This window comes from Clarias gariepinus, chromosome 3, assembly GCF_024256425.1.
Source record: "Clarias gariepinus isolate MV-2021 ecotype Netherlands chromosome 3, CGAR_prim_01v2, whole genome shotgun sequence".
In the NCBI taxonomy this organism is placed as follows: Eukaryota; Metazoa; Chordata; class Actinopteri; order Siluriformes; family Clariidae; genus Clarias; species Clarias gariepinus.
This window is the reverse complement of record NC_071102.1, coordinates 7,021,259-7,049,254: the sequence shown is the minus strand read 5'-3', so window position 1 is coordinate 7,049,254 and position 27,996 is coordinate 7,021,259. Positions and strand designations below refer to the sequence as shown.

Below are 27,996 nucleotides of genomic sequence, written 5' to 3'. Positions count from 1 at the left end.
ATGCCTATGTCTGGTTATAGAAGGCCATAAATGACCATGAATAGGCCTATAGAAACATATACTGGACCTATTCCTCGCATGGAGGCCTCTGGCTTGCTCCAGAGGATTCCCCTCCATGTGTTCTGCTTGAGATGTGTGTGGTTACTGGGGACGGTTCCACTTGACCATAAAGATAGTCTCGACTGATGCAGGCAGTTTTTCTGCAATTGCTTAATAGTTTAGGGCTGAAATCCCCAACAGCAATTTGGACCTGAGCCTCTATATTAATATAAACACTTTTCCTGTTATACTGAAAATGTATGAACTTCCACCCTAACACACAGTATGACTGCAGATCAATCCCTGCTATCTGTTATCACTTAAATAAAAATAGTTCCCTGTTGAGTCTGGTTCCTCTCAAGGTTTCTTACTATTGCCATCTCAGGAAGTTTTTCCTTGCCACTGTCACAACTTGCTTGTTTATCAGGGACAAGATGATAATTATAATTTATACATATTTCCTCAAGGTTGGCACGATTCCTGCCTTGGGTCTGTGTGCATGGAGTTTGCATGTTCCATGTTGGTGCATGTTGGTGGGTTTCCTCCAGGTATTCAGGTTTCTTTCAACAGTCCAAAGACATGCAGATTAGACTAAGTGGCATTCTCAAAATTGTCTGCAGGTGTGCGCATGTGTGCCCTGTGATAGATTGGCACCCTATCCAGGGTGTACCCTACCATGTGCCTAAAGTTTCCTGGGATAGAGATAGGCTCCAGGCTTTCTGTGACCATGAATGAATAAATGTTAAAAAAGATAAACTTATTTCCTTACACTTTTAGAATGACTATTGTTTAAAAGCACTATATAAATAAAATTGAATTAAATATAAGAGTTATAAAAAGTTGTAGCTGTGCAACAAAATTTTTGAGCATGCAAAAAAAAAAAAAAAAAGTAGACCAAGCTGCCAAGCTACGAAGCTTCCAAGACTTAAAGCTGACACACCCAGGGAAGCCATAAACATGCTGTATGACTAACCATAACTTGTTCATTTGTTGCGAGTCATAGCAAAAATTATGAAATTGGTAACTGGGCATCATGTCTAGTTTTCCTGGGATCCCCTGCCACCTTGGACAGGATAAAGTGTTTGCCAAAATGAATAAATTTTATTTTGCTTGCATCACTTTTAATGTGTTGAAACCAGTTAAAACCAGTGCTGAATTAGTGCTTTCTAACATTTTTAGATGGGAGTTTAATATAGCAGTCCAAAACTGTGTGCGTGTTCATTAAACGTTTCAGTAGATTATTCAGTTTTACAGAATGCTTTTCAAACCGTGCACGCACTTCGCTGTGTGGATTCATTTTGATTATTCCCTCTTTGGTTGAACAGGACACTGACTGGCTGTGGAAGAAACTTCCCTCCTCTACAGCTTGTTGAGAACTCATGAATAATGAAGCAGCTCATTAGCATATTCAGCAGCTCGTGCGTAGCAGGCTGTCCCGAGCAGAGAGAGAGAGAGAGCGAGCGAGCGAGCGAGCAGAAAGCGGGGCAGGCGCGCGCGGGTGCTGCACGAGCCCACGGGAGGAGGATATCGCGCGACTGGGTTTTTCTATGGAAACGCGTTGAAAACACCACCAGCAACAATTCACCTTCACCACCAGCAGCAACACCAGCACCAGCACGGAGGCGCTTGTCTTTAATTCCTCGTCGTTTTGTCACCTTGTTCGGGGAACGTTCGGGAAGCGCGGCTCGGTGTGCGGTCTTGTTTTGGTTGGAGAAAAACAAAAGCGGAAAACCCACGGGGAAAGGTGCTCGGCGCGGTCGAGGCAGCGCGGCATGAACGCGCCCGCTCGCCGGCCCTGCTGTGGGTGAGAGCGGAGCGCGCGTTCCGATTTTTGCGCCGATAAACAAAGACGCGGATACCTACTCTAGTTTCGTGTCCGTTAACTCGCCCCCAGATTGAACTCTTAAAAAAAAAAAACGGAAGGATACGGATACGGTGGGAGCGGTTTAGTCTCCGGAGCTGCCCTGCAGCAACCGTAAACATAACAAAAATAAATAAAAAGCCACGATGATGATGATGATAATGATGCACGCGCTCGCCGTCCGGATCCTCGTTCTCGGCTTGTGCGTGCGCGGCGCCGCGGCTCAAGCAGCGTCCACTCCGGCCGTGTGCGCGCCCGCGTGCCGCTGCGACGGAGACGGCGGCGCTGACTGCTCCGGGAGAGGGCTGAGCTCCGTGCCGAGCGGCCTCAGCGCCTTCACCTACTACCTGTGAGTCACCGCTCTCTCTCTCTCTCTCTCTCTCTCTCTCCGCTTCATGTGTCATGGTCCGGTTAAAGTTTTACACACTTAACCCCAAATCTCACGGATGACCACCGAGTTAAAATAAAGTGTCCGGTGCAGAATGTTACAGTCGGCTGAACTACAGCAGGCTTGATAGACTTATTAATTAATTCTTAGTCGTGGGTTCACTCTGTTACAGTCGAGAATGAACCAAAGCTCTGTTAAACTTAAATTAACTCTCAATACTTGCATTAAGTTTTGCATTAACTTCTTACCGTCTTGAATTAACTCTAGTAATTAATTAACTCAGAGTTTAGAAATGACCTTAATACTAGTGAATTAGTTGCACTTTTAAATGTACTCTTTAGCAGTGGATTCAACTTTCTTATAGTCTTTCTTGTGAATCTTATTATGAATAAACATTTAGGTGGGAATTAAACCTCCATACACTCACGGATTAACTCTTACAGTGTTGGATTAACTCTGTTACCATCATAAGGTAAAATTTAATAAGGAATTAAACCATTGTACTCATGCGGATTAACTCTTTAGTGGGAAATTAACACAGTTATGGGGTTAAATTAACACTTGGTTGTGAATGAATGTTGTTAATGTTTAGAAGTAACTCTATAGTGCTGAATTAAACCTTCCTTGATACCCTTGTGAATTTACTCTTAGTGGCGAATTATTAATTAACAGTTCTACAGTCTTAAACGAATACTTAGTTGTAAATAAAATCGGCCTGCTCTTGAATTAACTCTATATAGTCTTAATTACCCTTTAGTTAATTGATTAACGTTTAGTAAAGGATTAACAGTGGTAAACTCTGCAGTGGCGAATTAACACAGTTCCGGTGTCGGATTAACACTTAGTTGTGAATTAATTTAGTTGAAGAGCTGAATTAACCCTGTTACAGTTTAGAATGAACTATATGAAGCTTAATTAAAGCTTAATACACATGTGAGTTAACTCCAGTAACAGTGCTGGATTAGTTATTTAGTTCTGAATTAGCTCTGCCACAGTCTTGAATTACACCTGATGATGAATTAAGTTTGTTATAGTGTATAATAAATTCTTCAGTGCTGAATTAAACCTTCCTTGATACTCTTGTGAATTTACTCTTAGTGGCAAATTACCTCTAGTGCTTTATTAACAGTACCACAGTGTTAAATTAGCACTTAGTTGTAAATAAACTTGGCATGCTCTTGAATTAACCAGTAGAGTTAAATTAACATTTGGTAAGGAATTCAACCATGACACTGTTGCGATGCTGAATTAACAGTTAAATTAACACTTAGTTGTAAATGCATTTTGTTACAGTGTAGAATTAACTCTATACTGCTGAATTAAACCTTGATAGACAAGTAAATTTACTCTCTTAGTGGGAAATTATTTCTAGTGCTTAATTAACTGTTACTGTGTTGAATTAATATTTAGTTGTAAATGAACTCGGCATGCTCCTAAATCAGCTCTGTAGAGGTGAAATAACTCTGTTACAGTTTGGAATGAACTCTATGGTGCTGAATTAAACCTTAATACACTTGTTAGTTGGTAATTAATTTTGTTACAGTGTTGAATTATGTATATAACACAATAACAGGCTGGATTGAGTCTATAATCCATATGAGCTTTGTATCAGCACTGAATTAACATATGGTGATGAATTTAGTTTTGTTATACCTGTAATGTTGAATTAACTCTATAGTCCTGAATCAAACCTTCCTTTGGTTCACTTGTGATTTTCCTCTTAGTGGCAAATTACCTTTAGGGCCTAATTAACTGTGCTATAGTGTGTAATTAGCATAAACTCATCAGACTCACAAATTAACTCTTAGTGGTGAATTAACGATGTTAAGCCTATATTGACAGATTAATTTGTTTACAGTCGTCGGATTAACTCTGTAGTTGTGCATTACCTCTGTCACAGTTTTAAACTTAAGATAACAGCGGTGAATTATCCTGTACAGTATTTTAGTAACTTTCAGAGATAAAGTAACTCAGTGTTAAATTAAACTAAATTAAAGTCTTATGGTTGTGCATTCAAGTTTGCTGTTTCCCTAGTTGATGGTTAATATGAAACATATTGCTCGTCCTAAATGTCACACATTAAAACTAAACACCTCCTGCATGCAGCACAGCCTGAAGCACCATGTCATGTTTCTGTGACAGGACCAGTGTTTTCTTTGGACAGAAACTGGAACGAGTGACTCCCCTGGCCAATAACCAGTGCAAACAGCCATTTCCCTAAGTGGAGCAGGGGTGTGTGTGTGTGTGTGTTTTGTGTGGAGGGGAGGGATGGGGGGTGGTGGGTGAACCAAAGTGTGCAGTACTATTCCCGCTTTATTAAACACCTCTCAGACTGGCTGCTGAACTTGAGCAACCCGAGACAGGGCTTTTTATGTGCCTCGGACCGATTCTCAACTTTTTTTTCCTTTTTTTTTTCTTTTCTTTTTTCTTTTCCCAGAGCATTCCACACACTCGCGCAGGAGGGGATTGTTGCACCGTTGGGTGTCGGGGTTACACAAGACCCGTAGTGTAAAAGGTTTTCTCCTGCTTGTCCTAGTATACGTTTTGTTTAAAATTACGGGTTTTTAGCTCGGCTCGGGTACGAGACAAAAAGCCTTTGCTTTATCTAAAACCATCAATTTTGAAATGACTACAGTTAAAGTTTATAACCTTTTTACAAGTGCATGCAAGGAGGGACTGAGTTAGAGATCGATAAGCATGTTAAAGTCAATTGGTGCAGCTTGTTAAAAAGCACCCCTGATGATGATGATGATGCAACTGGTCAACATTCATGCAGTTAAAATGTTTTTTGTTTTTATTTTGTTTTGTAGTTAAATGACGGGATTCCTGCAGTAACATTAAACTGACATGAATTTCTCAGTACATATAATATTCTAGGGGAGTGTGCCTGATTTTCATACAACAAGCTGTAAAATGAGGATAACCCCCAAACTCGTCTTCTTCATGAAAGCCACCAGTCATAACCATTTTTAAATATGAGGTTACAAAAAGGACACAACTCTCCTTGTGTAGCTTAGCAGAAAAACAATTAACATAATTAATAAAGTGGCTTATTATCAATAACAGCATGTCCCGAAGTGTTTTATTCCTCTTATACCATAGCAATTTGCCAAATATTGCAGTGATCAAATTTTTTAAAGCCCTGCGCTTGGTGGTTTACCTTCAGGTACTCAAGTTTCTGAAAACATGCAGTGTAGGCCGATTGACATTTTTAAAATTGCTTGTAGCATATGAACTGGTATTATGAGTGTGTGTGCGTGTTTGTGCCCCGCAGTGCTTTGGCGCCCTTCAACAGGGTGTACGTAAGTTCCCTGGGCTAGGCTCCAGGCCCTGGCGACCCTACCCAGAATAAGCGCTATAGATGATGGATGGGTGGATCGGGTTACGTCCACAATACAATTTAGTCCCCCCTGTGTCACTTATCAAATTATAGCAGGGATTAACTGTTGTTCCCTCACGAGCTTCTCTCTCCTTTAAGAATGTGATAAGACAAAAAATGTAAGATTGTCATATTAACAGAAAAAAGCAGAAATTTTTCTGTAGCAGTTAAAACCTAGTTACCTGTTTGAGTCGAGTGTCAATAGCAGCATTCAATATTATTGGAACATGACCACCTTTGCTTTTTTCTTTCTTTCTAAGAGTTACTAGATGACATTTGACTCATATTTTCACACACTTCTCTCCTGTCAAGCCGACGGTCTTGCATATCACCAAAGCCCCCCTGCTCGTTAAAGCCCACTTCTCTTTATTACCTCCCCACTCCACTTCCATGAAGTAGCTCTGCTCTGCGTCTTTCCCAGCCTGGCTGTTTTGAAAGCAGCCTGTCTAAGCTCTAGAAATATCTATGCCAAGCAGCCGAGTGTAACCCAACGCCAGGCTAAGTCCAGTTAGCGGAAGTGATAAGGCCAGAAATAAATAAGCCAAAGTGTTAACACTCACCCCGGCAGTGGCCATCTTAGATATAGCAGCGTGATACCGAGTGGCCGTGCACTCGGGTGACCTGTGCAGACCAAGCAGCGTTAGTTTCAGCCAATTCAGCTGGGCTTGGCATGCTACCTGAACCACATTTTACCAGAGCTGACTCGGACACGTTTACCTATCAGAAAGGAGTAATGATCGGTTTCAGTTTTGTTGCCGCTTGGCGCAATTGATTTGTACGGTGCCCAGGAATGATTGCGCCACCCCACACCCTCCTACCCCCTTTCCCGCTCTTTCACTGCCCGTCGTTCACATTGTTATTGGTCTTCATTTCAGGTATGCTTACGTATTTACACTCTCCGATATAGCAGGTGGCACCTACTTGGTTTGTGAGCCGCCACTGTAGATCAGAGGATGGAATTGGAGCATGCTATGCACACACTGAGATTTCGGAGGAGACAGACAAGCACTTCTATTCCCAGGAACAGTCTGCTTTCATATCTGATTTAATCCAAGCACGGAACGATTGTGTTCTCATTGACCAAAAACGAACCAGACTTTGTGGTCAAGTTTTTTTTCGGAAACTTATTTTGGAAAAAAAAAAAAAAAAAACGCCCTAAAAGCCAACAGGCCCTATAAGGTTTGGCTTACTTTTTGACTCATGCATGAGGCACATGACTAATCCGACAATACTCAGACTTGTGAATATGGTATAACTTCCATGCCGTATATTTTCAGTTTCAGTTACGGCAGCTCTAGTGTTTCTCCAAACTTTTCAAATACAAGTGTGTAGGTGGATTGGTTATGGTAAACCGCTCCTAGGTTGTGAATGAGTGTCTGGTATTATAGTGTATTGTGCCCTGTAATAGCCTGGTTAACGCTTGATTCCCACATTCCAGCCAGCCATTATTCCTGGAGCGATTTCAGAATAGTTTGACTTACATTCTGCCACCTAGTTATTATAATTACCTCTATGAAAAAAGGTATTGATTTTGATCAGCAATATATTTGCAGTCATTACCAACTTTCCTGATTTAGTTTTACAAATCCATACATACGGTTTAATAATACTGACTGAAAACAAAATAAAAGCAGTTAAAAAAATATTGCTGTATTGCTTAAGTGTCAGCCAAAAAAAAAAAAAAAAAAATACAGTCATGGCAGGGTTTGTCATGATTTGAGAAATGCCCTGGTGCACAGCCGGCTCGCTTGCGCTGCATGCCTTATTGCATTTCTGGTATTTATTTATGTAATTGATAATAGTAGGGCACCTCTCGGTGTCTCCGTGCCGAATTGCCTGCTGTTGCCGCCATTGTGTCTGTCCGTGCAAAGAGAACTGGATACGATCGGAGCAGAAAAATGAAACAGGAGAACAGAAAGGAAAGAGTCAGGTTCATGCAACAGGGAAAGTAAAAGGAGATAAGTGCATATGAGTGTGTGTGTGTGTGTGTGTGAATCTATTTGATGATTACCACCCCCCCCCCGTCCCACTGTGCAGATAGCAGCTCCCAGGCTTGTGTAGTTAATAAAGTTTGCACAGTTTCAACAGGTCGTTGCGCAACGCCTCAGGTTAATGATCCACCACGCGAGGCAGGGCAGCAACGGCCGCGGCTCACTGACGCAGAACTCCTCCAGCTTCAAGGAGCAAATATGCACAGCCGTCACCTCGGCACACAATCGAAAACCTTGACCTTGAACTCGGATAAAAAAAGGCCGTAACCTATTACAGAGCATGTGTGACCTGCCCTCTGCAGATAACGCGTACAAAGCATGCATTGTGCGCTCAGAACGTGATATATGGAGTTTTACTGATACAGATACAGTGGATTCATTTCCAAGAAGATTGGTCCCAAGATTATATGAATTATATTGCTGTAGCGGTTCACTTCGATTTCAAGCCGTTTGACCCTCACCGCTTTGATGCCATCTTATCTTTTTCCTTCTCGTCCTTTTTAGCGCAGACTGTCTGGACTGCGTTAAGCCGAGACGTCCCCTCCCTCATCGGTCTGTCCACGTGCCATTAGCAGCCCCTTGTTTTCAGACTCACTTGAGCAATTCCTCATCCAGAGTGAGGAATGCGTCTTTGTATCGCGTAAGCAAACAGAGGCGCCACTTCTTTCTCCGTGTCTTAAGCGCACAAAGTATGGGATTGTGGTTGCGTCCAACCAGACAGAACACACACCTTGCATGCATGCACGCAGGGCTTTCAGGGGACTTCTCATAGAAGACTTGGGGACAAAAGTGTGTTTATGCACGAATCACAGCCAAGACTGCAGGACTAATGCACTTTTATGAGGACTTACAGGAGTTGCGATAGGAACGAGTCTGAAGGTCAGAGAAGTGAAGCGTTGAGGTTTTCTAACCAGTTTCCTCAAACCTTGGGCTTGGTTTTATACAGGATGTATAGTTTATGGTCTGCTTTATTGATTCCTCAGAAATTCAGGATTGGGTCCAAGCATCGGGGACCAGTGGTGGGGGTGGAAGTGTGACTTTCCAGGCGCTAGTTTGATTTGTACCATTACTGTGGAACACACAGGAAAACGGGTGTTCAGTTCTCAATTACAGAACGGTCTTTCTTTTGGTCTTTCAAACTGCTTAAGTATTTACTTTTGTTTATAAATATAAATAAAATAGCGGGGATTCGGAACCATCAGGGACCAGGTAATACGATATTATCGCGATACCCACATGTCGATTAGATTTTTATTGTGACGATCACGATTTTATAAATGATACTAACTATTATTATTTATTTATTTATTTTATGTTGTTATTATTTTTTATTTTGTTTCAATTATAAATAAACAGCAAAAATTCCCTCCTAACACACATTTTGCCGCCTCAAATGCAAACATGTATGAATTACCTTTTTTTTTTTTTTTTTATCGATTCATGAGTCAATGTGGCGATGCACGAATTGCAACAATAAAGAATCATAAAACATTTCTGAATCTATATTTTTTTTATCGTTTCTAGTGGTATTTATAAACAGGAAAAAATCACAAACATGAACGATCAGTATCCCAGGACAAGAGGTGTCACGTCGGCTGTCAGGTCGGGATCAGAGTGCAGTGAGTGGATTTGGAGGGAGGACCTGAGCTTTATCTAACCTTTGGCAAAATGCTTCATCTTTAACAATTCTGTTGAAATGTTCTTACTCCTAGCCACTGACACTGGAGTCTTCTTTCATGAAGAGTAAATAAATGTTCTCGTAACTGAAAAGGAAAAAATCACCTTAATAAAAATTTGTTACCTATTAACACTTAAAAAAAAAATGTGACCATGCATGTCCATGTGAAACATTGTTACTATAGAGATGATAACAATAACAGTGAGATTGAAATAAACCTGTGAATTGCCTCGCAGCCATAACTGCAGTTATACAGATTTAATCAGACTTAATCTCCTAGCCAATCACAATCAACAATCTAATCATGTAGTGGTATGAAAAGAATGTCACTTTTACAATGGCAGTATTTTATGATAATTATGTTTTATTATCTTTGTATTATCAGTTGTATTATACCGGGATCTCTTTTTTTTTATTATCTACACCAACGGCTGCTGCACAGGTACAAGTTTGTAGGAAATTTACACATTCTGGATTTCTTTTCTCTGCTTAAAGATATAGGTTTTTTTTTTTTTGAACAACTGCTTTTAGCGCGGCTGCCCAGAAGTCTGGATCCAGAGGCAAACCAGCAAATTCTGTTAAATTGAGCAGCACAGTCTCTTCCTGAAAAATCCTCTCGTGCGACCTGGACGAGGACGAGCAAATTATAATTAATGCGACTTTTTGCCCTTTGTGCATCTGTAGGGCGTTGACGTCATCAGTCAGTCCCGCCAGCAACAAGATTTCATATCAGTGCTAGTAATATCTGCTTACACAGCTAAATCGATGTGTCTGGCTTTCTTCCTTCTTCCTTCCTTCTGGACATCAATCAACAAATACAAGATTGAAGATTCCAAGGTGCTTTATTGGCATGACAAATATTAACATTCTTAGACGCGCCCTGTACACACAGACACATACAGACACAAAATAAAATACATTTTACCTGCACACACGTGGTCACAGTATTATAGTAAACAGTACACGCGTGCACGGTTGTTAATTATACCAGTAAGAGACGAGCACTAAGACCCAGCAGGGGAAATGATTACCCACAATTACGCAGCACAAGAAAGAGAAAAAACATTGGCTCAAAACAAGAAGCGCATGTGTGATACGTGATACTCGTAAACCAAGACTTGTTCGTTTTTCAAGTCAAAATTGATTAAAAATCTTTGCTCATCTTGCGGAACACTCGCAACACTCGTTATTCGCAATCTGAGGTTTCACTGTAAAAATAAAAAGCATATATATATTAATAGTAGTAGTAACAATAATAATAGTTATAATGATAATAATGGTACTAGTAATATTCAATTTGATTTGATTTATATAGCGCTTAATGGTCATTGTCTCAAAGCAGCTTCACAAAATGAAAAGAAAATGTATAGAAGTGTGTATGAGTGAGAGAAAAAAATGTGTTTAGATAATAATAAGATGAGCAAGCCGAAGGTGTTGGCGACGGTGGAAGGGAAAACTCCCTGAGATGGCAATAGGAAGAAACCTTGAGAAGAACCAGACTCTACAGGGAACCCATCCTCATTTGGGTGATAACGAATAGCAGGAATTATATACCGACATCATGGGTGTTAGGCTGCTTGAAGTTCAATATAACAGAAGTTCAATATAACAGAAGTTGTCTAAGTTATCATGTAGTCCAGTTCAGCACAGGGATGATCCAGCAGGTGCAGAGGGCAGGATCAATGGGAGCTCAGGAGCAGCATGTGTGGATCCTTCTCTGGATGCCTAAAGACCCTCGCAGAGTTGGCCTCTGCCTACTGGAGCAGGCATAATCTCCAAATGCCTTGGGATGGGTAGAGAAATAAAGAAAGAAAATTTATATTAATTAGGGCTGGGCGATATGGCTGAAAACTGTATCACGATATCAGTGTTTCATATCGGTCGATATCGATAATTATTGATATTTTATGACCCATTAAAATAAGGACCAGGAGAAAAATATATTACATTTAAACATTTTTATTTTAAACTCAACCTTCCTCTGATCATAGTCCTCTCAGTTAACAAGACAGAAATGTCAATAACCATGGAAAACTCAAATAATTAAAATTTAAACATAAGTCTAAAGTCACAATGAACACTTAACAATTATCTCTTAACATTTAAGGTGCAAAATAAAAGAAAATGTAAGAAATGCTTAATAAAGTGTAATAAAATAAGTGCATTTTCTGCTTTTGAAGAGGAATCCAGCAGACTAGCATGAGACAACGACATGGCGCAACCCAACCCTGTTACATGATTAACGTTAGTGTATCACTCCCTACGTTGCTAGGTTACCAGGGAGCGAGTGCCTTTTTTAATCCAACTGTCAAGTGGCAACCGGAAGCAGACCAGAAGACGAGCAGTTAGCCCTTGTACCGTGGACGGTAAATCCAACCGCGGAAATAGCGCGAACAGGCAGGATAACCACGCGAGTCGTTGTAAAAACTCTCTCACGCCGAGAGCAAGAGTTTACACAATTATACCCATTTTTGCGGGAGAGAAGTTGATTCTACGGCAGCTGTTTACGGGCGTGTAGTCCAGTGCAGGCAATGCTTTGTGGGTAATGCAGTCCAATGTGCGTAAACGCGGAAATGTGAGATGAGCTGGAATATAGAGCCTGAACCGGTTTTCTTTTAGTAGTTTTTGGTTTGATTTAAGTACGGAATCCACCCGGAAGTTTGTAATATCGCCTGACATCGCAAAAATAAAAGAATGGACATGCATCGACTCGTTTGTCTTTCCCATCACTGCATGGGCATGAATCAACAGGCTGTTGCGCTGCCGCGAGAAACGACAAAATAAAGGGGAGAAGCTAGCACCGCATTCTAGCAACACACATTCAATCAGGAATTGGACCCCAAATCACATAAGATCCGGCGAAGCGTCGGAAACGGCATGGGCAGACGCAATGACTGAGCAATGTGAAGCGCCATCTTGTCTCTTTTTATACTTCCTGAATTGCGACCGTACTACTCTAGGGTCCTAGTGCCGGTCGCGGAGGGAGTGCGCATGACAGCAACCAAACTAGCTTCGCGACCTCTGTTTTCTTCCGACAAACAATAAAAATTATTGAACGTTTTATCGAACACATTTTTTATTGATATCGATCACATGTCTATCGTGATACATATCGTTATTGTTTTATCGCCCAGCCCTAATAGTAATAATAATAATAATAATAGTAATAATAGTAATGATAAAAGTACTACTAATAATAACAGTGATCAGTGTGTATTTGTTTGTGTGTGTGTGTACGCGATAAGGTGGTGTGGTGTGGTCACTCTCTGCCCCTTACTTGGTGACAGATGTGTGTGTGTGTGTGTGTGAATGTGTGTGTGTGTTTGTGTGGTGAGCTGCTAGTGTGCAGCTCTCCCTGTGCTTCCCAAGTATATGAGGCAGTTTGATTTTATTGAATTTGGTGAAGAATTGTGGTGAAGAATGTGGTGACATTTCAGGAACTCAGCTCTGTCTCTGTCGTATCGAGCCTGCAGCCGAATAACTTCTTGTCGTGCTTTAGAGCAAAATCTCATGCGTTTTTTCTCACCAAAATTGCATCAATTGTTTAAAATGAATGAGCACTCTTACAACTCAAATGTGACACATTTTATCCCAGGTGGCGTTGTTTGAGACTTGGGAATAAAAAATTTAAATACAGCTGTGTCTACATTAGAGTAAGATAAATGGTTACTTGTTATAAATGATAAATGCAAATCGTGATGACATGATTATTTAATCTGACCAGAAAAACAGAATTAAACAATGTGGCTTGTAATGTGAGCGTAGCCGTGTTTAAAACTGTGGAACAAAAACATGAGGATAACCTTGTAAGATATAGTTATAAGACAAGCAAACGATGCTGCTCGTCAGTGGCGGCAATTCGGAGAGAGAGTATGATGAGAGACTGGCACAGAAGTCCTGGTCTGATGTTTGAGCCTATAATCATTTAGAAACAGTAATTACTGCTGCACTTTTTACCTTTTAAATTCATGTTCAACCCTTGTAAATGCTTGATTTGTTGCGATTACTTTAATCGCTCGTGGAGTCTAATTGTAGGACTCATTAAAGTCGCCCAAACCTCATTTTTTGCATTGGAAAAGCGTTCGTAATCTTCTTTTTTATGTTTTGTTAGGGTCTGGTGCAAAATATTAAAAATGATCTAATGCTTTTTTTTTCCTTAACACACCAAATCCCAGAGTTAAATAAAAACGTGAAATTGGATTTCATTGTAATTACTCAGATTACTGATGCGATGTTCATTTGTAAGCAGAACCAGCTGTAAGGTTTGCGAAAGAAACATTAGCTTTTTTTTTTTTTTTTAAAGTAGTTTTATAAAACTTCCCAGATTGCCACATCAAAAAAAACTAACAGAATAAAAAAACATTCAGTCTGGGGAGATGATTTGGAAAGTTTCTGATTATCTCGGGATTACTCTTAGCCTTTTAAAAAAAAAACCTAAATGCTTTAGGTAATCTAAGAATAAACCTGTGTCTCAGTGTGATGAATTCTTTAGGACAGACACTGTAGAATCAGCACTTTCATTTTCCAGCGCATGAGAGCCGTGAAAGCATGAGGTGTGGTGCAAAACCAGTTGGGCGTAACAAACCACAGTGTACGTTAACACAGCCATAAATCACAAAGCAGGTTTTAATTATAGACGTTTCCTTGTTGTTGATTAGATAAAACCGGCGAACCGCTTAATACTTAAGACTCAAACTTGCCCTTTAATATCGTCATTTTGTCTCTTAGTTCAGTTTGATTTGAAGCTTTTAAAATTAACTTTAATATGAACATTAATATTTTAAACAATAAATACATTTTAGGAAAAAAGTGGAGTGTCACAAATGCATGATTTTTACCAGAATGTAAATCAGGATTTTTCTTCATGGGAATTGAGATCACGATTCTCTCACACAATTCCCATTTTTATAACCAAAACATTTATTGCACTCAAAAAAACAAACAAAAAAACAGGACTTTCTGGACAACTAAATATTTCCTTATTTTAGAACCGTAAAGTAAATAACTTAAAAAGGTATGAAATAGTGATAAAGGTTTACAATAATAAATAAAAATAACTTTTTTAATTAATTACAGTACTTTATTATCACATTATCATTAGTTTATATAATTATTATTTTTATCAGCATAAAGTGTCACAGAGTTTGTTAGGTAGTTTGTAATTAAACACATAGTTTCCTCTAGCTTTAGTCTGTTCTCTGTCTAACATCTAGAATCAAAATTTCAAGTTTAATTAACGATTACAGTAAGCTAGAACTGTATGTAACAGTATGTTTGTTTTGTGTGCGTATTGTCCCTCCTCTGGTCTCTAATTGCCTGGAATTAATTGGAAAATATTGGAACGCTGTAAACGAGGAAGAAGGAGAGAATTGATTGAGTTTTGTCGCTAATCTCTGGTGTGATTGGGGAATTAATAGTGTTTCGAGTTAAACTGTGTGAGTGACTGTTACAGCCCTCATCCCCCTAAAAAAACATCCATTTATACTAGGGATGCACCGAAATTTCGGCCACCGAAACGTAAGAAAGCGCCGAAAATAAAAGCCGAAATTGTCGCCACGCCTCTCCCATCTTCCCGTCTCGTTCGCGCTGTCATTACGCATCAAACACGGAGTATGTCGGCAGTTTGGAAGCACTTCAAAGTTTCAGATGAGGACAGCAAAGTTGCAATATGCAACATTTTTTTAATACAAACAAAAAGAAAATATTTTAAACATGTTTTTTAATGAAGCCATTTTCGGTTTCGGTATCGGTTTTCGGCCAAGTGCATCCAAAAATTTCGGTTTCGTTTTCGGCCCAGAATTTTCATTTCGGTGCATCCCTAATTTATACAACAAGAAGTTTCTAACAGGGTTTAGAATTCCCGATCGGAGACTGTGACGGATATAAGATCTTCCTGCACACAACGCTTGTATCTCAATTCCTTAGAATTAAGAAACATAACTGTGAGTTGCGTCTTACTGCCCAGATTACTTTACTGTTTATTAACTAGTGCCAACAGCATGTGGTCCAGTGGTGATCACATACTGTAGTGACTGGGGTTCGAGCCCTGCTCAAGACATCATTTTGGAATTAATGTTGTTTTGAAGTAATTGTGTCTGGGGCATTCATTCAAGGTTATCCTATCATGATGTAGTCATCAGAGTAACTCTAACTTTTAAAAACAACCTAATACCAACATTGGGAAACCAAAGTGAACCCACCAGGCAAAGGTACATAGATCATACAAACTCCACGCACACCGACCCCAAGGCACAAAACGACTCCTCGACCCTGGAGTCCGCGGTGCTAACCGCTACGCCGGCGTGCTGCGCTGTGCCGCTCCCTTTTTATAAACCCTCGCCAGAAAATCAGAAGACATTCAAATGTTTAGGACGTCCTTGTATGCTGTAGGCGTAATAATTTCCTTTCGCTGGAGCGAAGAGGCCCAAATGCGTTCCAGCATGACAGTGTGCTCTTATGCACAGTGTGAGCTCCATGAAGACACAGTTTGCCAAAGTTGGAATAAAGGTTCTGCACAGACCCATGATCTCACCCACAGTTTTGGGATAAACTGGAACATCGACCGCACCCCAGATATCCTGACCTCACAAATCCCCACAGCCCAGCTCCAAAGCCTTATCAGAAGACTGGAGGTTATCATAACAGTAAAAGGAAAGGGGGTGAGGGTGGAGGGGTGGTGGTGGTACGACTAAATATCTAGAGAGGCACAGGACGGAAATCAAAATGATGATTTATGTTAAGTTACAGTAACAGCTTCACGTTCTAAATCTAAAAACAGCACAGCCCTAAATGGACTGCCGTAAGAGTGGACCATGTGTATGAAAGGGTTATTGTCTGCTTTATGAGAACTGTGTTGCACTAATGAGTAAGGCTTTACGAGGTCACGGAGAGACCGCAAGCGTCACTACGAGGCGCCTGTCGTCCCTGCTGTCGTCTCTGCTACCAGACCGGGGGAGAGCGCAGTGGAGTGCAGTGCAGTGCACGCATGGTGTGTGTAGAGTGGATTAATGGACTCACTGTGTTAAAGTGAGCCTCCGGGCTGTTCTGACGCCCTGACATGTTATCAGCATTGTAATGGGCCCGGTCTTGACAGTTTTTAGGATATAATCCTAAACCGTTAATCATAGCTCTCTGTTCAGGTGCTCCATAATAAATCCTAAACATAAGACAGTTGGTGTCTGGAAAATATTTTTCTCCTTCTGCGTCAGTTCGTACACGGACAATTTCTTACCCAAGACCCTCTTCAGCTTATCGATACTGCCAGCTCGAGAAGGATTCCAACCGCGATTCATGGGAAATGCCTGGGCTCCGAGTATTTCATCATCACCAAAGAAAGGCGGCCTTTCTTTGGCTTAAAAGCTTAATGACAGTTAGGATACACCTCAATAACTCTCAGCAGTATCAGTTTTCTCCTGCTAGCTGTTGCACAAGCCCAGCGTCCCCGCACCAGGTGCTTACATGCACTCGACGAGAAGAGCGTCTTCTCTTAATCAACTACACACTCGATGATTAACGACCGAACATGCCGAGAAATGATAAACGAGGCTCATATTCGCACCAGAGCCCTCACGAAATTCCACAGTCTCGGTAAACCAGGTCATAAAAACCCAGCACGCTTGCATCTATATCACAGCGCTACTGAATTCTAATAATAAAAAGTATCGATTAACATCTCATCTCCTCTTCATATCGAATAACAGGACTGTGTTAACACACTCGTTTTAATAAGTTGACCCGCCGTGTGCTGTCCTTTATTTAAGTGCAGCCTCTTAGCACAGCTGTAAATCATTGGTAGACTGTTGATTTAATACAATTTTTAGGAATTGCGCTCATTATTACAGCTAGTCTCTGACTTATGAACATTCGAGTTACAAATTATTGCAGACCTCAATGCTACGAACATTCGTAGATGCGAACAAATCACAAAAGTAGCTCGTGTATTGTACAAAAAATATACACTGCAGTGGACCAGACATCAATATTTATTATTATATACAATATTGTCAGTGTCTGTAAGTGAATGTATAAAATGTCTAAAGTCCGGTATAATGTGTGTGTGTGTGTGTGTGTGTGTGAGACAAATGAGTCGACCTCACCCGTTTCAATGAATCAGCCCGGGAACACGCGATGGAAAATATTTGTCCTGTAAAGCTGTCCTGATGGTAAATAATCCTAATTTTGAGAAATCCTCAACAAAACAGAGTTCACAGCCCAATACAGTGGAAAACAGTTCTGAGACAAAATGGTGTCCGGGATTCCCCTCACGATATTAAGGCGCAGAAACAACACTGTTAGATTTTATTTCCTTAGGCACGGTTACGGTGGTATACTTTTGATTGTGTATCCGTGTCAATGGCATGTCTTACTTAAGAACAAATCCGACTTATGAACATCCTCCTATAACGGAACTCGTTTGTAAGTCGGGGACTACCTGTGTTTTAATTTTATCTTCTGCTTCACACTCCAGTCCTGTAGGTGGCAGTATTACATCAAAGGTCCATGAAATAAATAGAAGAAGCAAAAACTGTTTTTTTATGCACAAGCTGTGGTATAATATTAAGGAATTTATTAATCAGTTTTACATTTTAACAGTTTAGACCCTTTAACATTCATCTAAACAATTTAAAAACTTTTAATTGAAAACTGACAGACAAAAGAAGGACTGAATCACACAGCTCTACTAGCTAACTTACTGGAGAAGTATGTTGTAGTGATGGGAAGTTTAAATCATTTTAGTGACTCAGTTCTTTGAGTCATTTAGTTCATTTCATTCTTTTGATCAGAAATAAAATGAAATGTTAAGATTTTAGTAGACAGACCCACAACGTGTCTACAGACATAAAATTTTGGCTATAGTTCCATTAATAAAAATATCACAATGCAGCTAAGGACATATTATAATAAACAGAATGAGCAGCTCACCTCTCATATCTTCTGGTCTGAATCCTTCGTTCTTTTGTCACGTGACTCCCATAGACGCTATGCACTGCATTACACAGGAAACTGAATCAGGCGGTTCTTCTCATATGAGTCTTCTAGTCCGAATCGTTCGTTCTTTTGAATCTATTGCACTGCATAGTGTCTATGGGAGTCACGTGACAAAAGAACGAACGATTCAGACCAAAAGACTCAACAGTAAATACTCGTTTTTGTTTCCTGTACATAACCTACGTGGGTTTTGCAATGCTTTGCGCATGCGCGCCCAGTAAAAAAATGAACAAATCACTCTCTGGGACTACTCGTTCTTCTGGGTCACGTTAAAGACTTGTTCAAAAAGAACGAATAGATTTATGAGCGACTCATTACTAGTATGTTGGATTTAATACCTGGGAATGCATTTGGTTTTAAATTGACTCGAATATAGGAAGTTTAGTTAACATCCATCCATAATTTTTTTTTATGAATACATTTTTTTTTAAACGTTACTCTATAACTTTAAACGATAAAGAATGTTGTCACGTTTCACGTTCTAGCAGCACCAGATATCTTCCCGCTTCCCAGACACAAAATGCCACTAAAGTTCAGCTTGCTTCCTGGCTTCCTAGCTTCGTGTTCGAAACTAAAACGTGTAGTGAGGCATTTGAGAAGCAGCCTGCTTTGGTTCCTGCGACAGGACTTCATTAAGGCAGGAAATAACAGTGATCTGAGACGGAAACGTCTCTTCAGAGTGCACGGCTCAGTGAGCAGTGTTTAGCGGAGTGTCCTGCTGGGGACACAGAGTCTCCACAACTCAAACACACTGCCACAGGAGACTGCGTGTGCTGGAGAGCTCAGCTATTCATTTTTACCCCAAGCTTGTGAATATGTGTGTGTGTTTGTGTGTGTGTGTGTGTGTGTGTGTGGGGAATGGACAGTTGGGGCTCTTTGGATAGCCATAACAGGTTTTACTTTCCGTGGCTTTCAATAGAGCTCTGTGTGGCACCTTTACACTTCCTGTACATGCAGACGTGTGTGTGTTTGTGTGTGTGTGTGTGTGTGTGTGTGTCTGTGTTTGTGTTTGCATGTGTACAGTGGAGGGTTGTGTTTTGGGAAGATGTACAGGCGGTCTTCCCAGTATTTGATTTGTCTTATATATATATATATATATATGTGTATATAAATGTGTGTGTGTGTGTGTGTGTGTACGTGAGTGTGTATGTGTGTGGTCTTACGTAGTGCCACTTGTCTGGCATTTCCTGTCTGTCCACTGTGTATGATACACAGAGACTCTGCACCATGTCATGGCACGAAACACACACAACTCCCAAGACCTTTTGCGTTTGTGCGTGTGTGTGTGTGTGTGTGTTGGATTTATTTAAATTACACTGAAAGGCACACTGTTAAATAAACAGTCTCTCCTAGTTCATCTTTTTCTTCCACTCACTCATTGCAGGTTTCCACAGTGAGGTTTATTTAACTTTCATGCCTCATCTTTCCTGAGCTTCCTAAAGAAGACTTGACAGACAGAACGAGCTGGTGTGTGTGTGTGTGTGTAAGTAACTTTGGTAAAGTTATAGGTAAAGCCATGTCACAAGGTTTATTTTATGATTATTTACTTAAAACTGGCGTTCATGTTGTTTTGGTGTTAAATAGCTTTCATTATAGGCTCATGAGTTTTTTTTTGTTGTTGCTTTTGTTTTTTTGTGTTTTACCCAGAATGCCACGTACATCCTTCTGGTTTTACGCTCTTGATCCCCCACAGTATTTATTACGTAGGGGTGGATAAATCATTAGCCCGGGTGCCAGGGACAAGCAGATTACACATCTGGGTGGTCAGATTTTTTTCTTTCCTTTTTCTGGATGGACTCAGGTGACCCTGGTGGTCTCCAACCTTTTTTTTTTTTTTCAAGGGAACCATGCTCTGATTAAAGAAGATGAACCTTGTAAAAAATATATATAGCTAAACAAGTCAGGATTAAAGTTTTTTATATTTTTTATTTTTGTCTTGACTCACCCAGTATGATTTGGTTTACAACTAGCGGTATTTACACAGACTTGGAATACTAATCTTACAAAAATAAGCTCACACTTTGGCAACCACTTTATTATATGTTTTTAACGGACAATAGTACAGAAATTAAACTTGGTTATACTTTAGATTAGTCAATGTGCAGCTTGTATAGCAGTACAGATTAACTGTCCTCTAAAAATAACTCAACACGCAGACTTTATTGTCTAAATAACTGGCAACGGAAATAAGTACTCCCTAGGTGAACATGTCAAAACTGTGTCCAAAGTGTCAGTGTTTTGTCTATGGTTATCTAGTATGGCTTTAATCCTCCTGGGCCTGGGATTCACCAGAGCTGCACATGTTGTTGCTGGGATCCTCTTCCACTTCTCCATAATGATGTCACGGAGCTGCTGGATGTCAGACACGTGGCGCTTCGCTACCTTACGCTTGAGGAAATGCTGATGGAGTAACTCGTCCTGTACTGTATACACAGGTACAGTACAACTCAACATACACTACCAGTCAAAAGTTTGGACAAACCTTCTAACTCTATGGTCTTTAATCCGAGCTGCTGTTTGTTAATTGGTGATTTCCAAGAATCCTGATGGATCGGTTCTGAGAACACTCAACCCCAAACTCTGATTTATTTTGATCAGTGGGAACACAATCATTCCGCACTTGGGAACCGTGCCCAAGTCTGCTGGAAACAGGTGGAATACAGCATACCTGCGCACGGATCGAATCAGATACGAAAGCCGAACCGTACCTTAAAAGGGGAGTGGACGCGACTTCATTAGATTGTTCATTAGCATGTGACAATCTCATCCTCTGTCTTACACAGCCATAGCTGATAAAGTAGAAAGACACATGAGAAAAATGTCTTCGCCTTTTTTTCCCCCAAAATATTAGCACCAAAGTTAACTTCCTTGTTACAGTATCTTCCCCTTTGGTGTTTATTGGCGGCTCAAAAACCAAGACGGTGCATACTGTCTTCAAGTAAGAACTGATTGTTGTTGTTTTTTAAAATCTCTAGTATTAATGAAAAAAAAAAGAAAACATTGAATTAGAAGGTGTGTGCAAACTTTTGACCGGTACTGTACAAGACAGGAAGAACGCCAAAACTGAGGGAAAAAAAAAATATATATATATATATATATATATATATATATATTTATCAGTTTCAGCGTTCTTCCTGAGATGGCACATATTTCATCACAGTATTTTGTGTATGCTGTAAAGACCCCTTTATCATTCATACGAGCACTGAAATGCACTCAAGGTCAGCGTGAATCAGTGCACTAGCTCTCAATGAAGCCCAAAGAGTTGCAGTGAGTTCCCTAATACTTGGCTTTTTTCCTCATGCAGTGTTTGCCTTAGAGAGAAAAAGAGAGAGAGACAGAGAGAGAGAGATTTATATGATCGATTGTAAATAGTGTTGTTGTGTCTCGGCCCTGTTGCCATGGCTCGTAATGAGGTTAGAGAATACAAGCTTCTTGGCGACGTTGTGAGCAAAGCAAGTCGGAATATTAACACAGCCTGCCATGTCCCATCACACCGACTTTTACTAACACACACCAGGCCAAGCAGCGGCCCGAGAGATGGGCCCTGAAATCAGAACGGCAGAATGAAAAGCGAGAGAGCGAGAGAGAGAGATAGGCTGACTATCAAGGACAGGAAAAACACTATAAGACATACATGCCGACGCTCATCTACATAAATGGGTGCAGGTTTGCCACAGACATGTCTCTATACAGCCACACACACACACACACACACACACATACACAACACAAACACACACACACTCTTACTGGAAGGTGGTGAGACTCTCAGCTTTTGGTGGAATGTGAAACAGCTTCCCAGAAAACCGGGTTTGTTTGGGTTCAATACACACTGAATGCCAGTGTGACACACACACACACACACACACACACACACACAGTGTACTGAAAATTTTGTGAAATAGGACTTATTAGTATGTTTATTAATATTACTAATAATATTGAGGATAAATCCTCGTGTCTAAGCACACTTTTAATTGTCTGCCCCTAGTGGCCAGATTATATATATATTTTTTTTGCGAAGCCACAACGCTTTAGATTATTACAAGGATGATAAATAAACATGGGGTGCGTTCTGATCAGCCTAACGTACTCTAGGAAGTACACTACAGCCGCGTTATGTGTGATTCCAAATCTTAGGGAGGGAAAATGTTCAGTTCAAAGGTAACTGCGCAGGGTGTAGGGAACAAGTAAACAATAGGTCTTCACTTCATCGGAAAAGTAATTTTGGAACAATTTTTTTGGAACAACTCTCGCTGGAGAGTGAAAAAAATGGAGCTCAAAAAAGGATTTATTTAATTTATTATCGAGGACGACATCATATTAAAAGGATAAAATTTTTTTTATTTTAAAGTAATCAATAAATCCTTAGTATTATGAAGACTAGTAATTTGTAAAAAAAAAAATAATAATAAATCTGAGTGCGTCTTTAATCAATTATTATTATTATTATTATTATTATTATTAATTAATAAATTATTATATTTGTTTCAATTATTAAAAAAATTATAACGGTATCAGTTTTTGTTTTAATGAATATTCAACATTTAAGTCTGTAGTGTGAAATTTCCACAGCAGCAGCGACATGTATCCGAGTTGTTTATGTTACCATGGTAACTTCACAGCGTGTTCCGAATGGTGGAGTTTTGTCGAGGGAAGTTTCCCTCAAGGAGCAGGGCGTAGGGAGCACCCTGTGAAGTCCGCTTCGGAATGGAACGCAGCTCTAGCGTTTAGGTTTTGTAACAACGGCTCACTGGTACCCCTGTGAATGTCACAGCCATATCTTATATATTTTTTGTTTTATAACAATCCGGTCCTCGTTTGGCAAAAGGTTGGGAAGCGTGTTATTCATTATCATCTAATGATGCGATCCACGCGTCAAGAATTCTAACCCGTATACTGGAAAACCATCATACCCATCATTGTTAACTCCAAACACACCCAGGTTAATGACACACGAAGCAGAGTCCAGAGTATTAGAAGATTATCATCTATCTATCTATCTATCTATCTATCTATCTATCTATCTATCTATCTATCTATCGATCTCGCTTGCCGAAGGTAACTTTACAATAAGCAATGCCAACGCATGGCACACAATAAAATACTCAGCTTGTCAGGAACCTGTTCTGAAATGTATCACTGTGGAATGTGCCAACACCCATAAATGTGCGCGGTTACTATACGCAGATGAGATACAAGACGGTGCGTGCCGTGCAGCACACGAGACGTGCAGGTTAGCGTTCATGATTAATTGAAGCTCTTGACACCGAGGTATGTGAAACCCCAGTCACGTAGCATAAACTAATCGAGAAATAGATCGATCTACTCCAGTGTGAAGCGATCACGTTGCCGCTCTCTAAACTTGAAGTGTTTTATTCCTCTTATACAACATATTTGATCTCGAATTACCCGTTTGATTTTACAGTGAGCGTTGTGCGTTTTAAACCATTTAACAAGCATGAAAAGGCAACTCGGGTTCCTTTTATCACTTATGTTATAGCAGCCGTACCTCTCGTCTCATGACGGTAATACACAGCTTGTCATGACGTGTTATGAGTATAGGCCGGTCCTGTTAATGTTAAACATGTACTAACAGAAATCTTCACTATTTCTCTTTGTTGAATTTAATTACATTCATTATCAGGTAGAGATTATGTGGAGGATGTGCTGTAAAAGGCTTTGGGGTTAGCTCGGTCACCTCGCTGCTCCAGGGTTCAGGGTTTCCTCCAGGTATTTCCAGTTTCCTCCGACAGTCCGAAGACAAGTGTATAATAGAGGATGTGTGGTTGTGCATCCTGTGATGACTTGGCACCAGATACAGGGTGTAGTTCCTTAAAGATAGGCTCCAGGCTCGACAACATTACACGGGATAAACAATATGAAATTAAAAAAATCTTAAATAAGTAGAAAAGAATAAGTCTTGACTCCCCCTCTTTTCCCTCCAAAGAGCCAGACTTTCTTGTATTTTTACTCCAGACTTTAGGAATCAATCACCAGACTTTTATTTTCAGTCCAGTCCCTGTAATTGAGCGGTTTCAGAGGAATGATTTTTGTTTGTTAACCCACACAGTGAACTATGAATCATTGAAAAAAAAAAAAAACATTAAAAAACTAATATACCTTAAGGCATGAGCCAGTGTAAAACAGGTGCAGATAATCAGGACGGTGATAAGTACAGTAAATAAACCTTGGATCGAGAGCATAATTTGTTCTTGTATATCAAAGCACTCATCTATCAAAGAAATACTGGAAACTCAGATGATTTGTTCCACAAGCTAAAAATATTTATATAAAAATAATTAACATATAGTAAAAATAAGACGAATTAACCTGCACTTTACCTTTACAAGGAATCGTGTGAGTGAAAGGAAAGGGTGGAGGAGGGTTTCTCATGTAGGACGACTTTCTCTCTCTCTCTCTCTCACACACACACTTGTCTCTCTGCTGGAATTTTTTTCGTGTGACTTTAACAGGGAACCTTTACAATAACACTTTATTTTGCTTCCTTTTGAGAACTCCACGGAAATTTAGTGTTGCGTTGTCGTTAAACAGATTCCCCTCCCACACTGCTACAGCTTTTTTAACCTTTTTTGTTTTTTTTATCATGGAGGCCGTTGTTGCAGTACAGTTACTAAAAAACAATCAGTACACTTGGACACACATTAATAAAAAAAAATGCTTTACATGTGCGCACACGCTTGTTATAGTAAACATTGTGACAACCAAGGTATGGTGACGACGGTATGTGTGACGCACACGCACTGAGACTAAGCACGGGAGACGATTACCAACAATCCCACAGTGTGAGAGCGAAAGAACGAGAGAGAGGAACTATCGGCTCAGTTGTGTTGTGATCGCTTGACGCTCGGCGGATACAGCATATGCATATTGCAAGACCTTGCTCGTTTATTAAGTTAAAATTTATTAATCTTTTTATTAAAATTTATTAATGTTAAAATTGTTCATCTTGCAAAACACTCACAATCCAAGGTTCCACTGTATACTGGTGGTGCTGAAAGCTGAACGCTCAGTGATAGATAGGGGCAATTCAAAATAAGAAAAAGAGACGAAATGTGCAAATTGTCAGCGTATGTACAGTATGTGTGCGTAAGGTGACAGTGAGTATTGTCATTGGAATAGATGAGAAAGGAAATGAGGTTGCTGCTGAAGTTGTTACATAACAAACTTTTTTTTGGTATTTTAGGCACTTTGCAGCCTGGCGCAGTAAAATATTTGTTCATGTCTCTTTATACTAATCAACACCATTTCATTTAATTCAATACGGAAAAGCAAAGGAGGGGTCAAAACTTTTGTGCAGTACCGTATGTGATAGTAAACGAGACGTCACTATAATAACACAATGCATCAGAGTGATACTGTATATGCACACTCATGAGTGTTGTTCTTGGCAGAGGGTTTTATGTTTACTTGCAACCCCGAACTCGCTGAACCTGCTCAGCATTCGTGTTTCTGCCCGAGTGAAATAAATCATAAATCTGAAAACAAACAAAAAAAAAAAAACAGCATGGCCAATGTCATGGAAAATGCGATGCAGTAAAATATAATCGAGGTTCATGGAGTAAGAAAGGGAGGTGGAGCGACAGCAGATTCCTTCAAACTTAGGCGAAGACTAAACTCCATCTGTTTCTTTTTCGTTTTTAAAGTCTGTCAGACCTGTTTGAGGCACCGCACCACCATCATTGTCCGTTTGATAAAACAGTTTATTTAGACAATTTGTTCTGTGGTTTGTTTAATTGCATTGAAATTGTTTATGTTTGTTTTTATTATTTATAAAAAAAAATTGTTGTATTAAACTTGTTTAAACCAGTTAGTATGAAGACTTTTCTGCACTTGTGTTTTAAATCGCGTTAGCATGAACGTGTGCACATCTGGGTACGCACTGCGATATTTAATGTTTCTTTCCAAAATGTAGATATTTGTGATTAAAAATTGCTTGCTTTATTGCTTTTTATCCCTGGCTTTATTGTCCATGGTAGCATTAATGTGTGTGTGAGTGTGTGTGTGTGTGTGTGTGTGTGTGTTTATCCTGCTTGTGTCAGGTGGCAGTGTGTCTGGCCTTGTTTCTTATCTCAATTAAGATACTGTATCTACAGAACCAGAACACTGTGTGTATGTGTGTGTGTATGTGTGTGTGAGATCACAAAAAGTAACCTCATAGCAGTTCGTCTTGGTCTCTTTCTGCTTCTTTTTCTTTTCTTCAAACACTCAGACTCAGCACATGTTTCAATAACACTTTTGTTCTTGGCCACTGGCGGGTTAAAATGCCTGTCTGTCTCTTTCTGTTTCTCTCATTTTCTCTCTGTGTCTCACACTGTAACTGCTTTCTCTGATTTCTTCCGATTCTTGCGGTTTGTCTTGTAAAGTCTTGGACGCCTGTACTGTATATCTCACCTCCTGTCTTACTCCAGACACTTGTCTACTGCCGTTTTTGCTTTTTGCTCATACAGATGTTAAATACTGCAGCGTCGGGAGCTGATTGATGCTGGAATGTGCTGGGGTGAACTTCTAGACTCGGGCCCAATTTGCGGTGTGTGATGTGTTGATAAGTTCACTCACCGTAATCTCACTGCCATGCTCCTCCCAGGCATCTCCCGGACGCTGGCGAACACAGCTGAAGCTTCTGACTCATTCGTTGAGCTCCTGCTCGGAAATGTTTTAATTTCATCGTAACGCTTTTTATTCTCCGCGCATCTGTCAGCACGTCCGCTTTAGGCAGCTTGTCAATCATCCAACTGTTGGCACTCCGACCGGTGGGCGTTTTGTGGGCAGCGGCGAGTGGCGCGAGTCCCTGCCGTGGTCACGCTGGGGTCCCTTTGGGTTTCGCGGGCAGACGCCAGAAGGAAACACAAAAGCCCTGCCAATTTCTAGAGCAGTTGTATTTGAGAAAAGCCGCATTTTAATGTTTCCCCTTAACATGCCATTTAAACTATTAAAAAGAAGCCGTGTAATAAAATATCCTGATTAGTACGTAGAGTTACGTGACGTTCTGTTATAAGCAAATAATCCTCAACAGGGTGGTCCCAACATGAAGTCACTCTGAAACAGCATGTCTCGAGTGTTTTACTCTCCAATGACACAGCTATCTTCCTTATGTATTTTATTAACCGAAACATGACATGTCAAACATTTTTGTCTGTTAATAGTAGCTCGTGAAACAAGCTGTTTTTTCTCACAAGCCGTGTTTGTTTACTCTCCTGATGTTATTAAAGCTAAATAGCTGCAGGCGAGAAACCCTACAGTGCGAACTCGTCCATCCTAAAGACTTCCTGGTGTTAAAGAAAATAAATGTATTTGCAGACTGTAAGAAAAGGTGAGACTGGAGGCTCCTTCCAAAATAAACTTTTAAATATCATTATGTCAAATATTACAGTACATGCAGGTAGTCCCGGGCATAACTGATTAACTAATTAACATTCGAGTTATTCATTTTTGCAAATATGAACCGACCGCGGTTCTACTCCCGGATCAATCACAGAAGCAACTTATGTGTGTTGTACAAAAAATAGACACGGCAGTGCACCAGAAACCAATATTTACAATTATATACAAAATTCTCAGTGTCTGTAAGTAAATGTATAAATGTATAGAGTCCGGTATATTGTATGTGTGTGTATCTCTGTGTGTGTGTGTGTGTGTGTGTGGGAA

At 40.1% G+C, this 27,996-nt stretch overlaps 1 protein-coding gene across 1 annotated transcript in view; it reads left to right on the top strand.

The window, feature by feature from the left end:
• Positions 1-1,515: 1,515 nt before the first annotated feature.
• The window catches only part of lgr4 (leucine-rich repeat containing G protein-coupled receptor 4), an 82,622-nt gene continuing 56,141 nt past the window's right edge, over positions 1,516-27,996 (top strand). Inside the window, exon 1 of the mRNA XM_053492766.1 lies at positions 1,516-2,249. Coding sequence (XP_053348741.1) covers positions 2,047-2,249 — 203 coding nt within the window. The 5' untranslated portion in view covers positions 1,516-2,046. The remainder of the gene's footprint in view (positions 2,250-27,996) is intronic.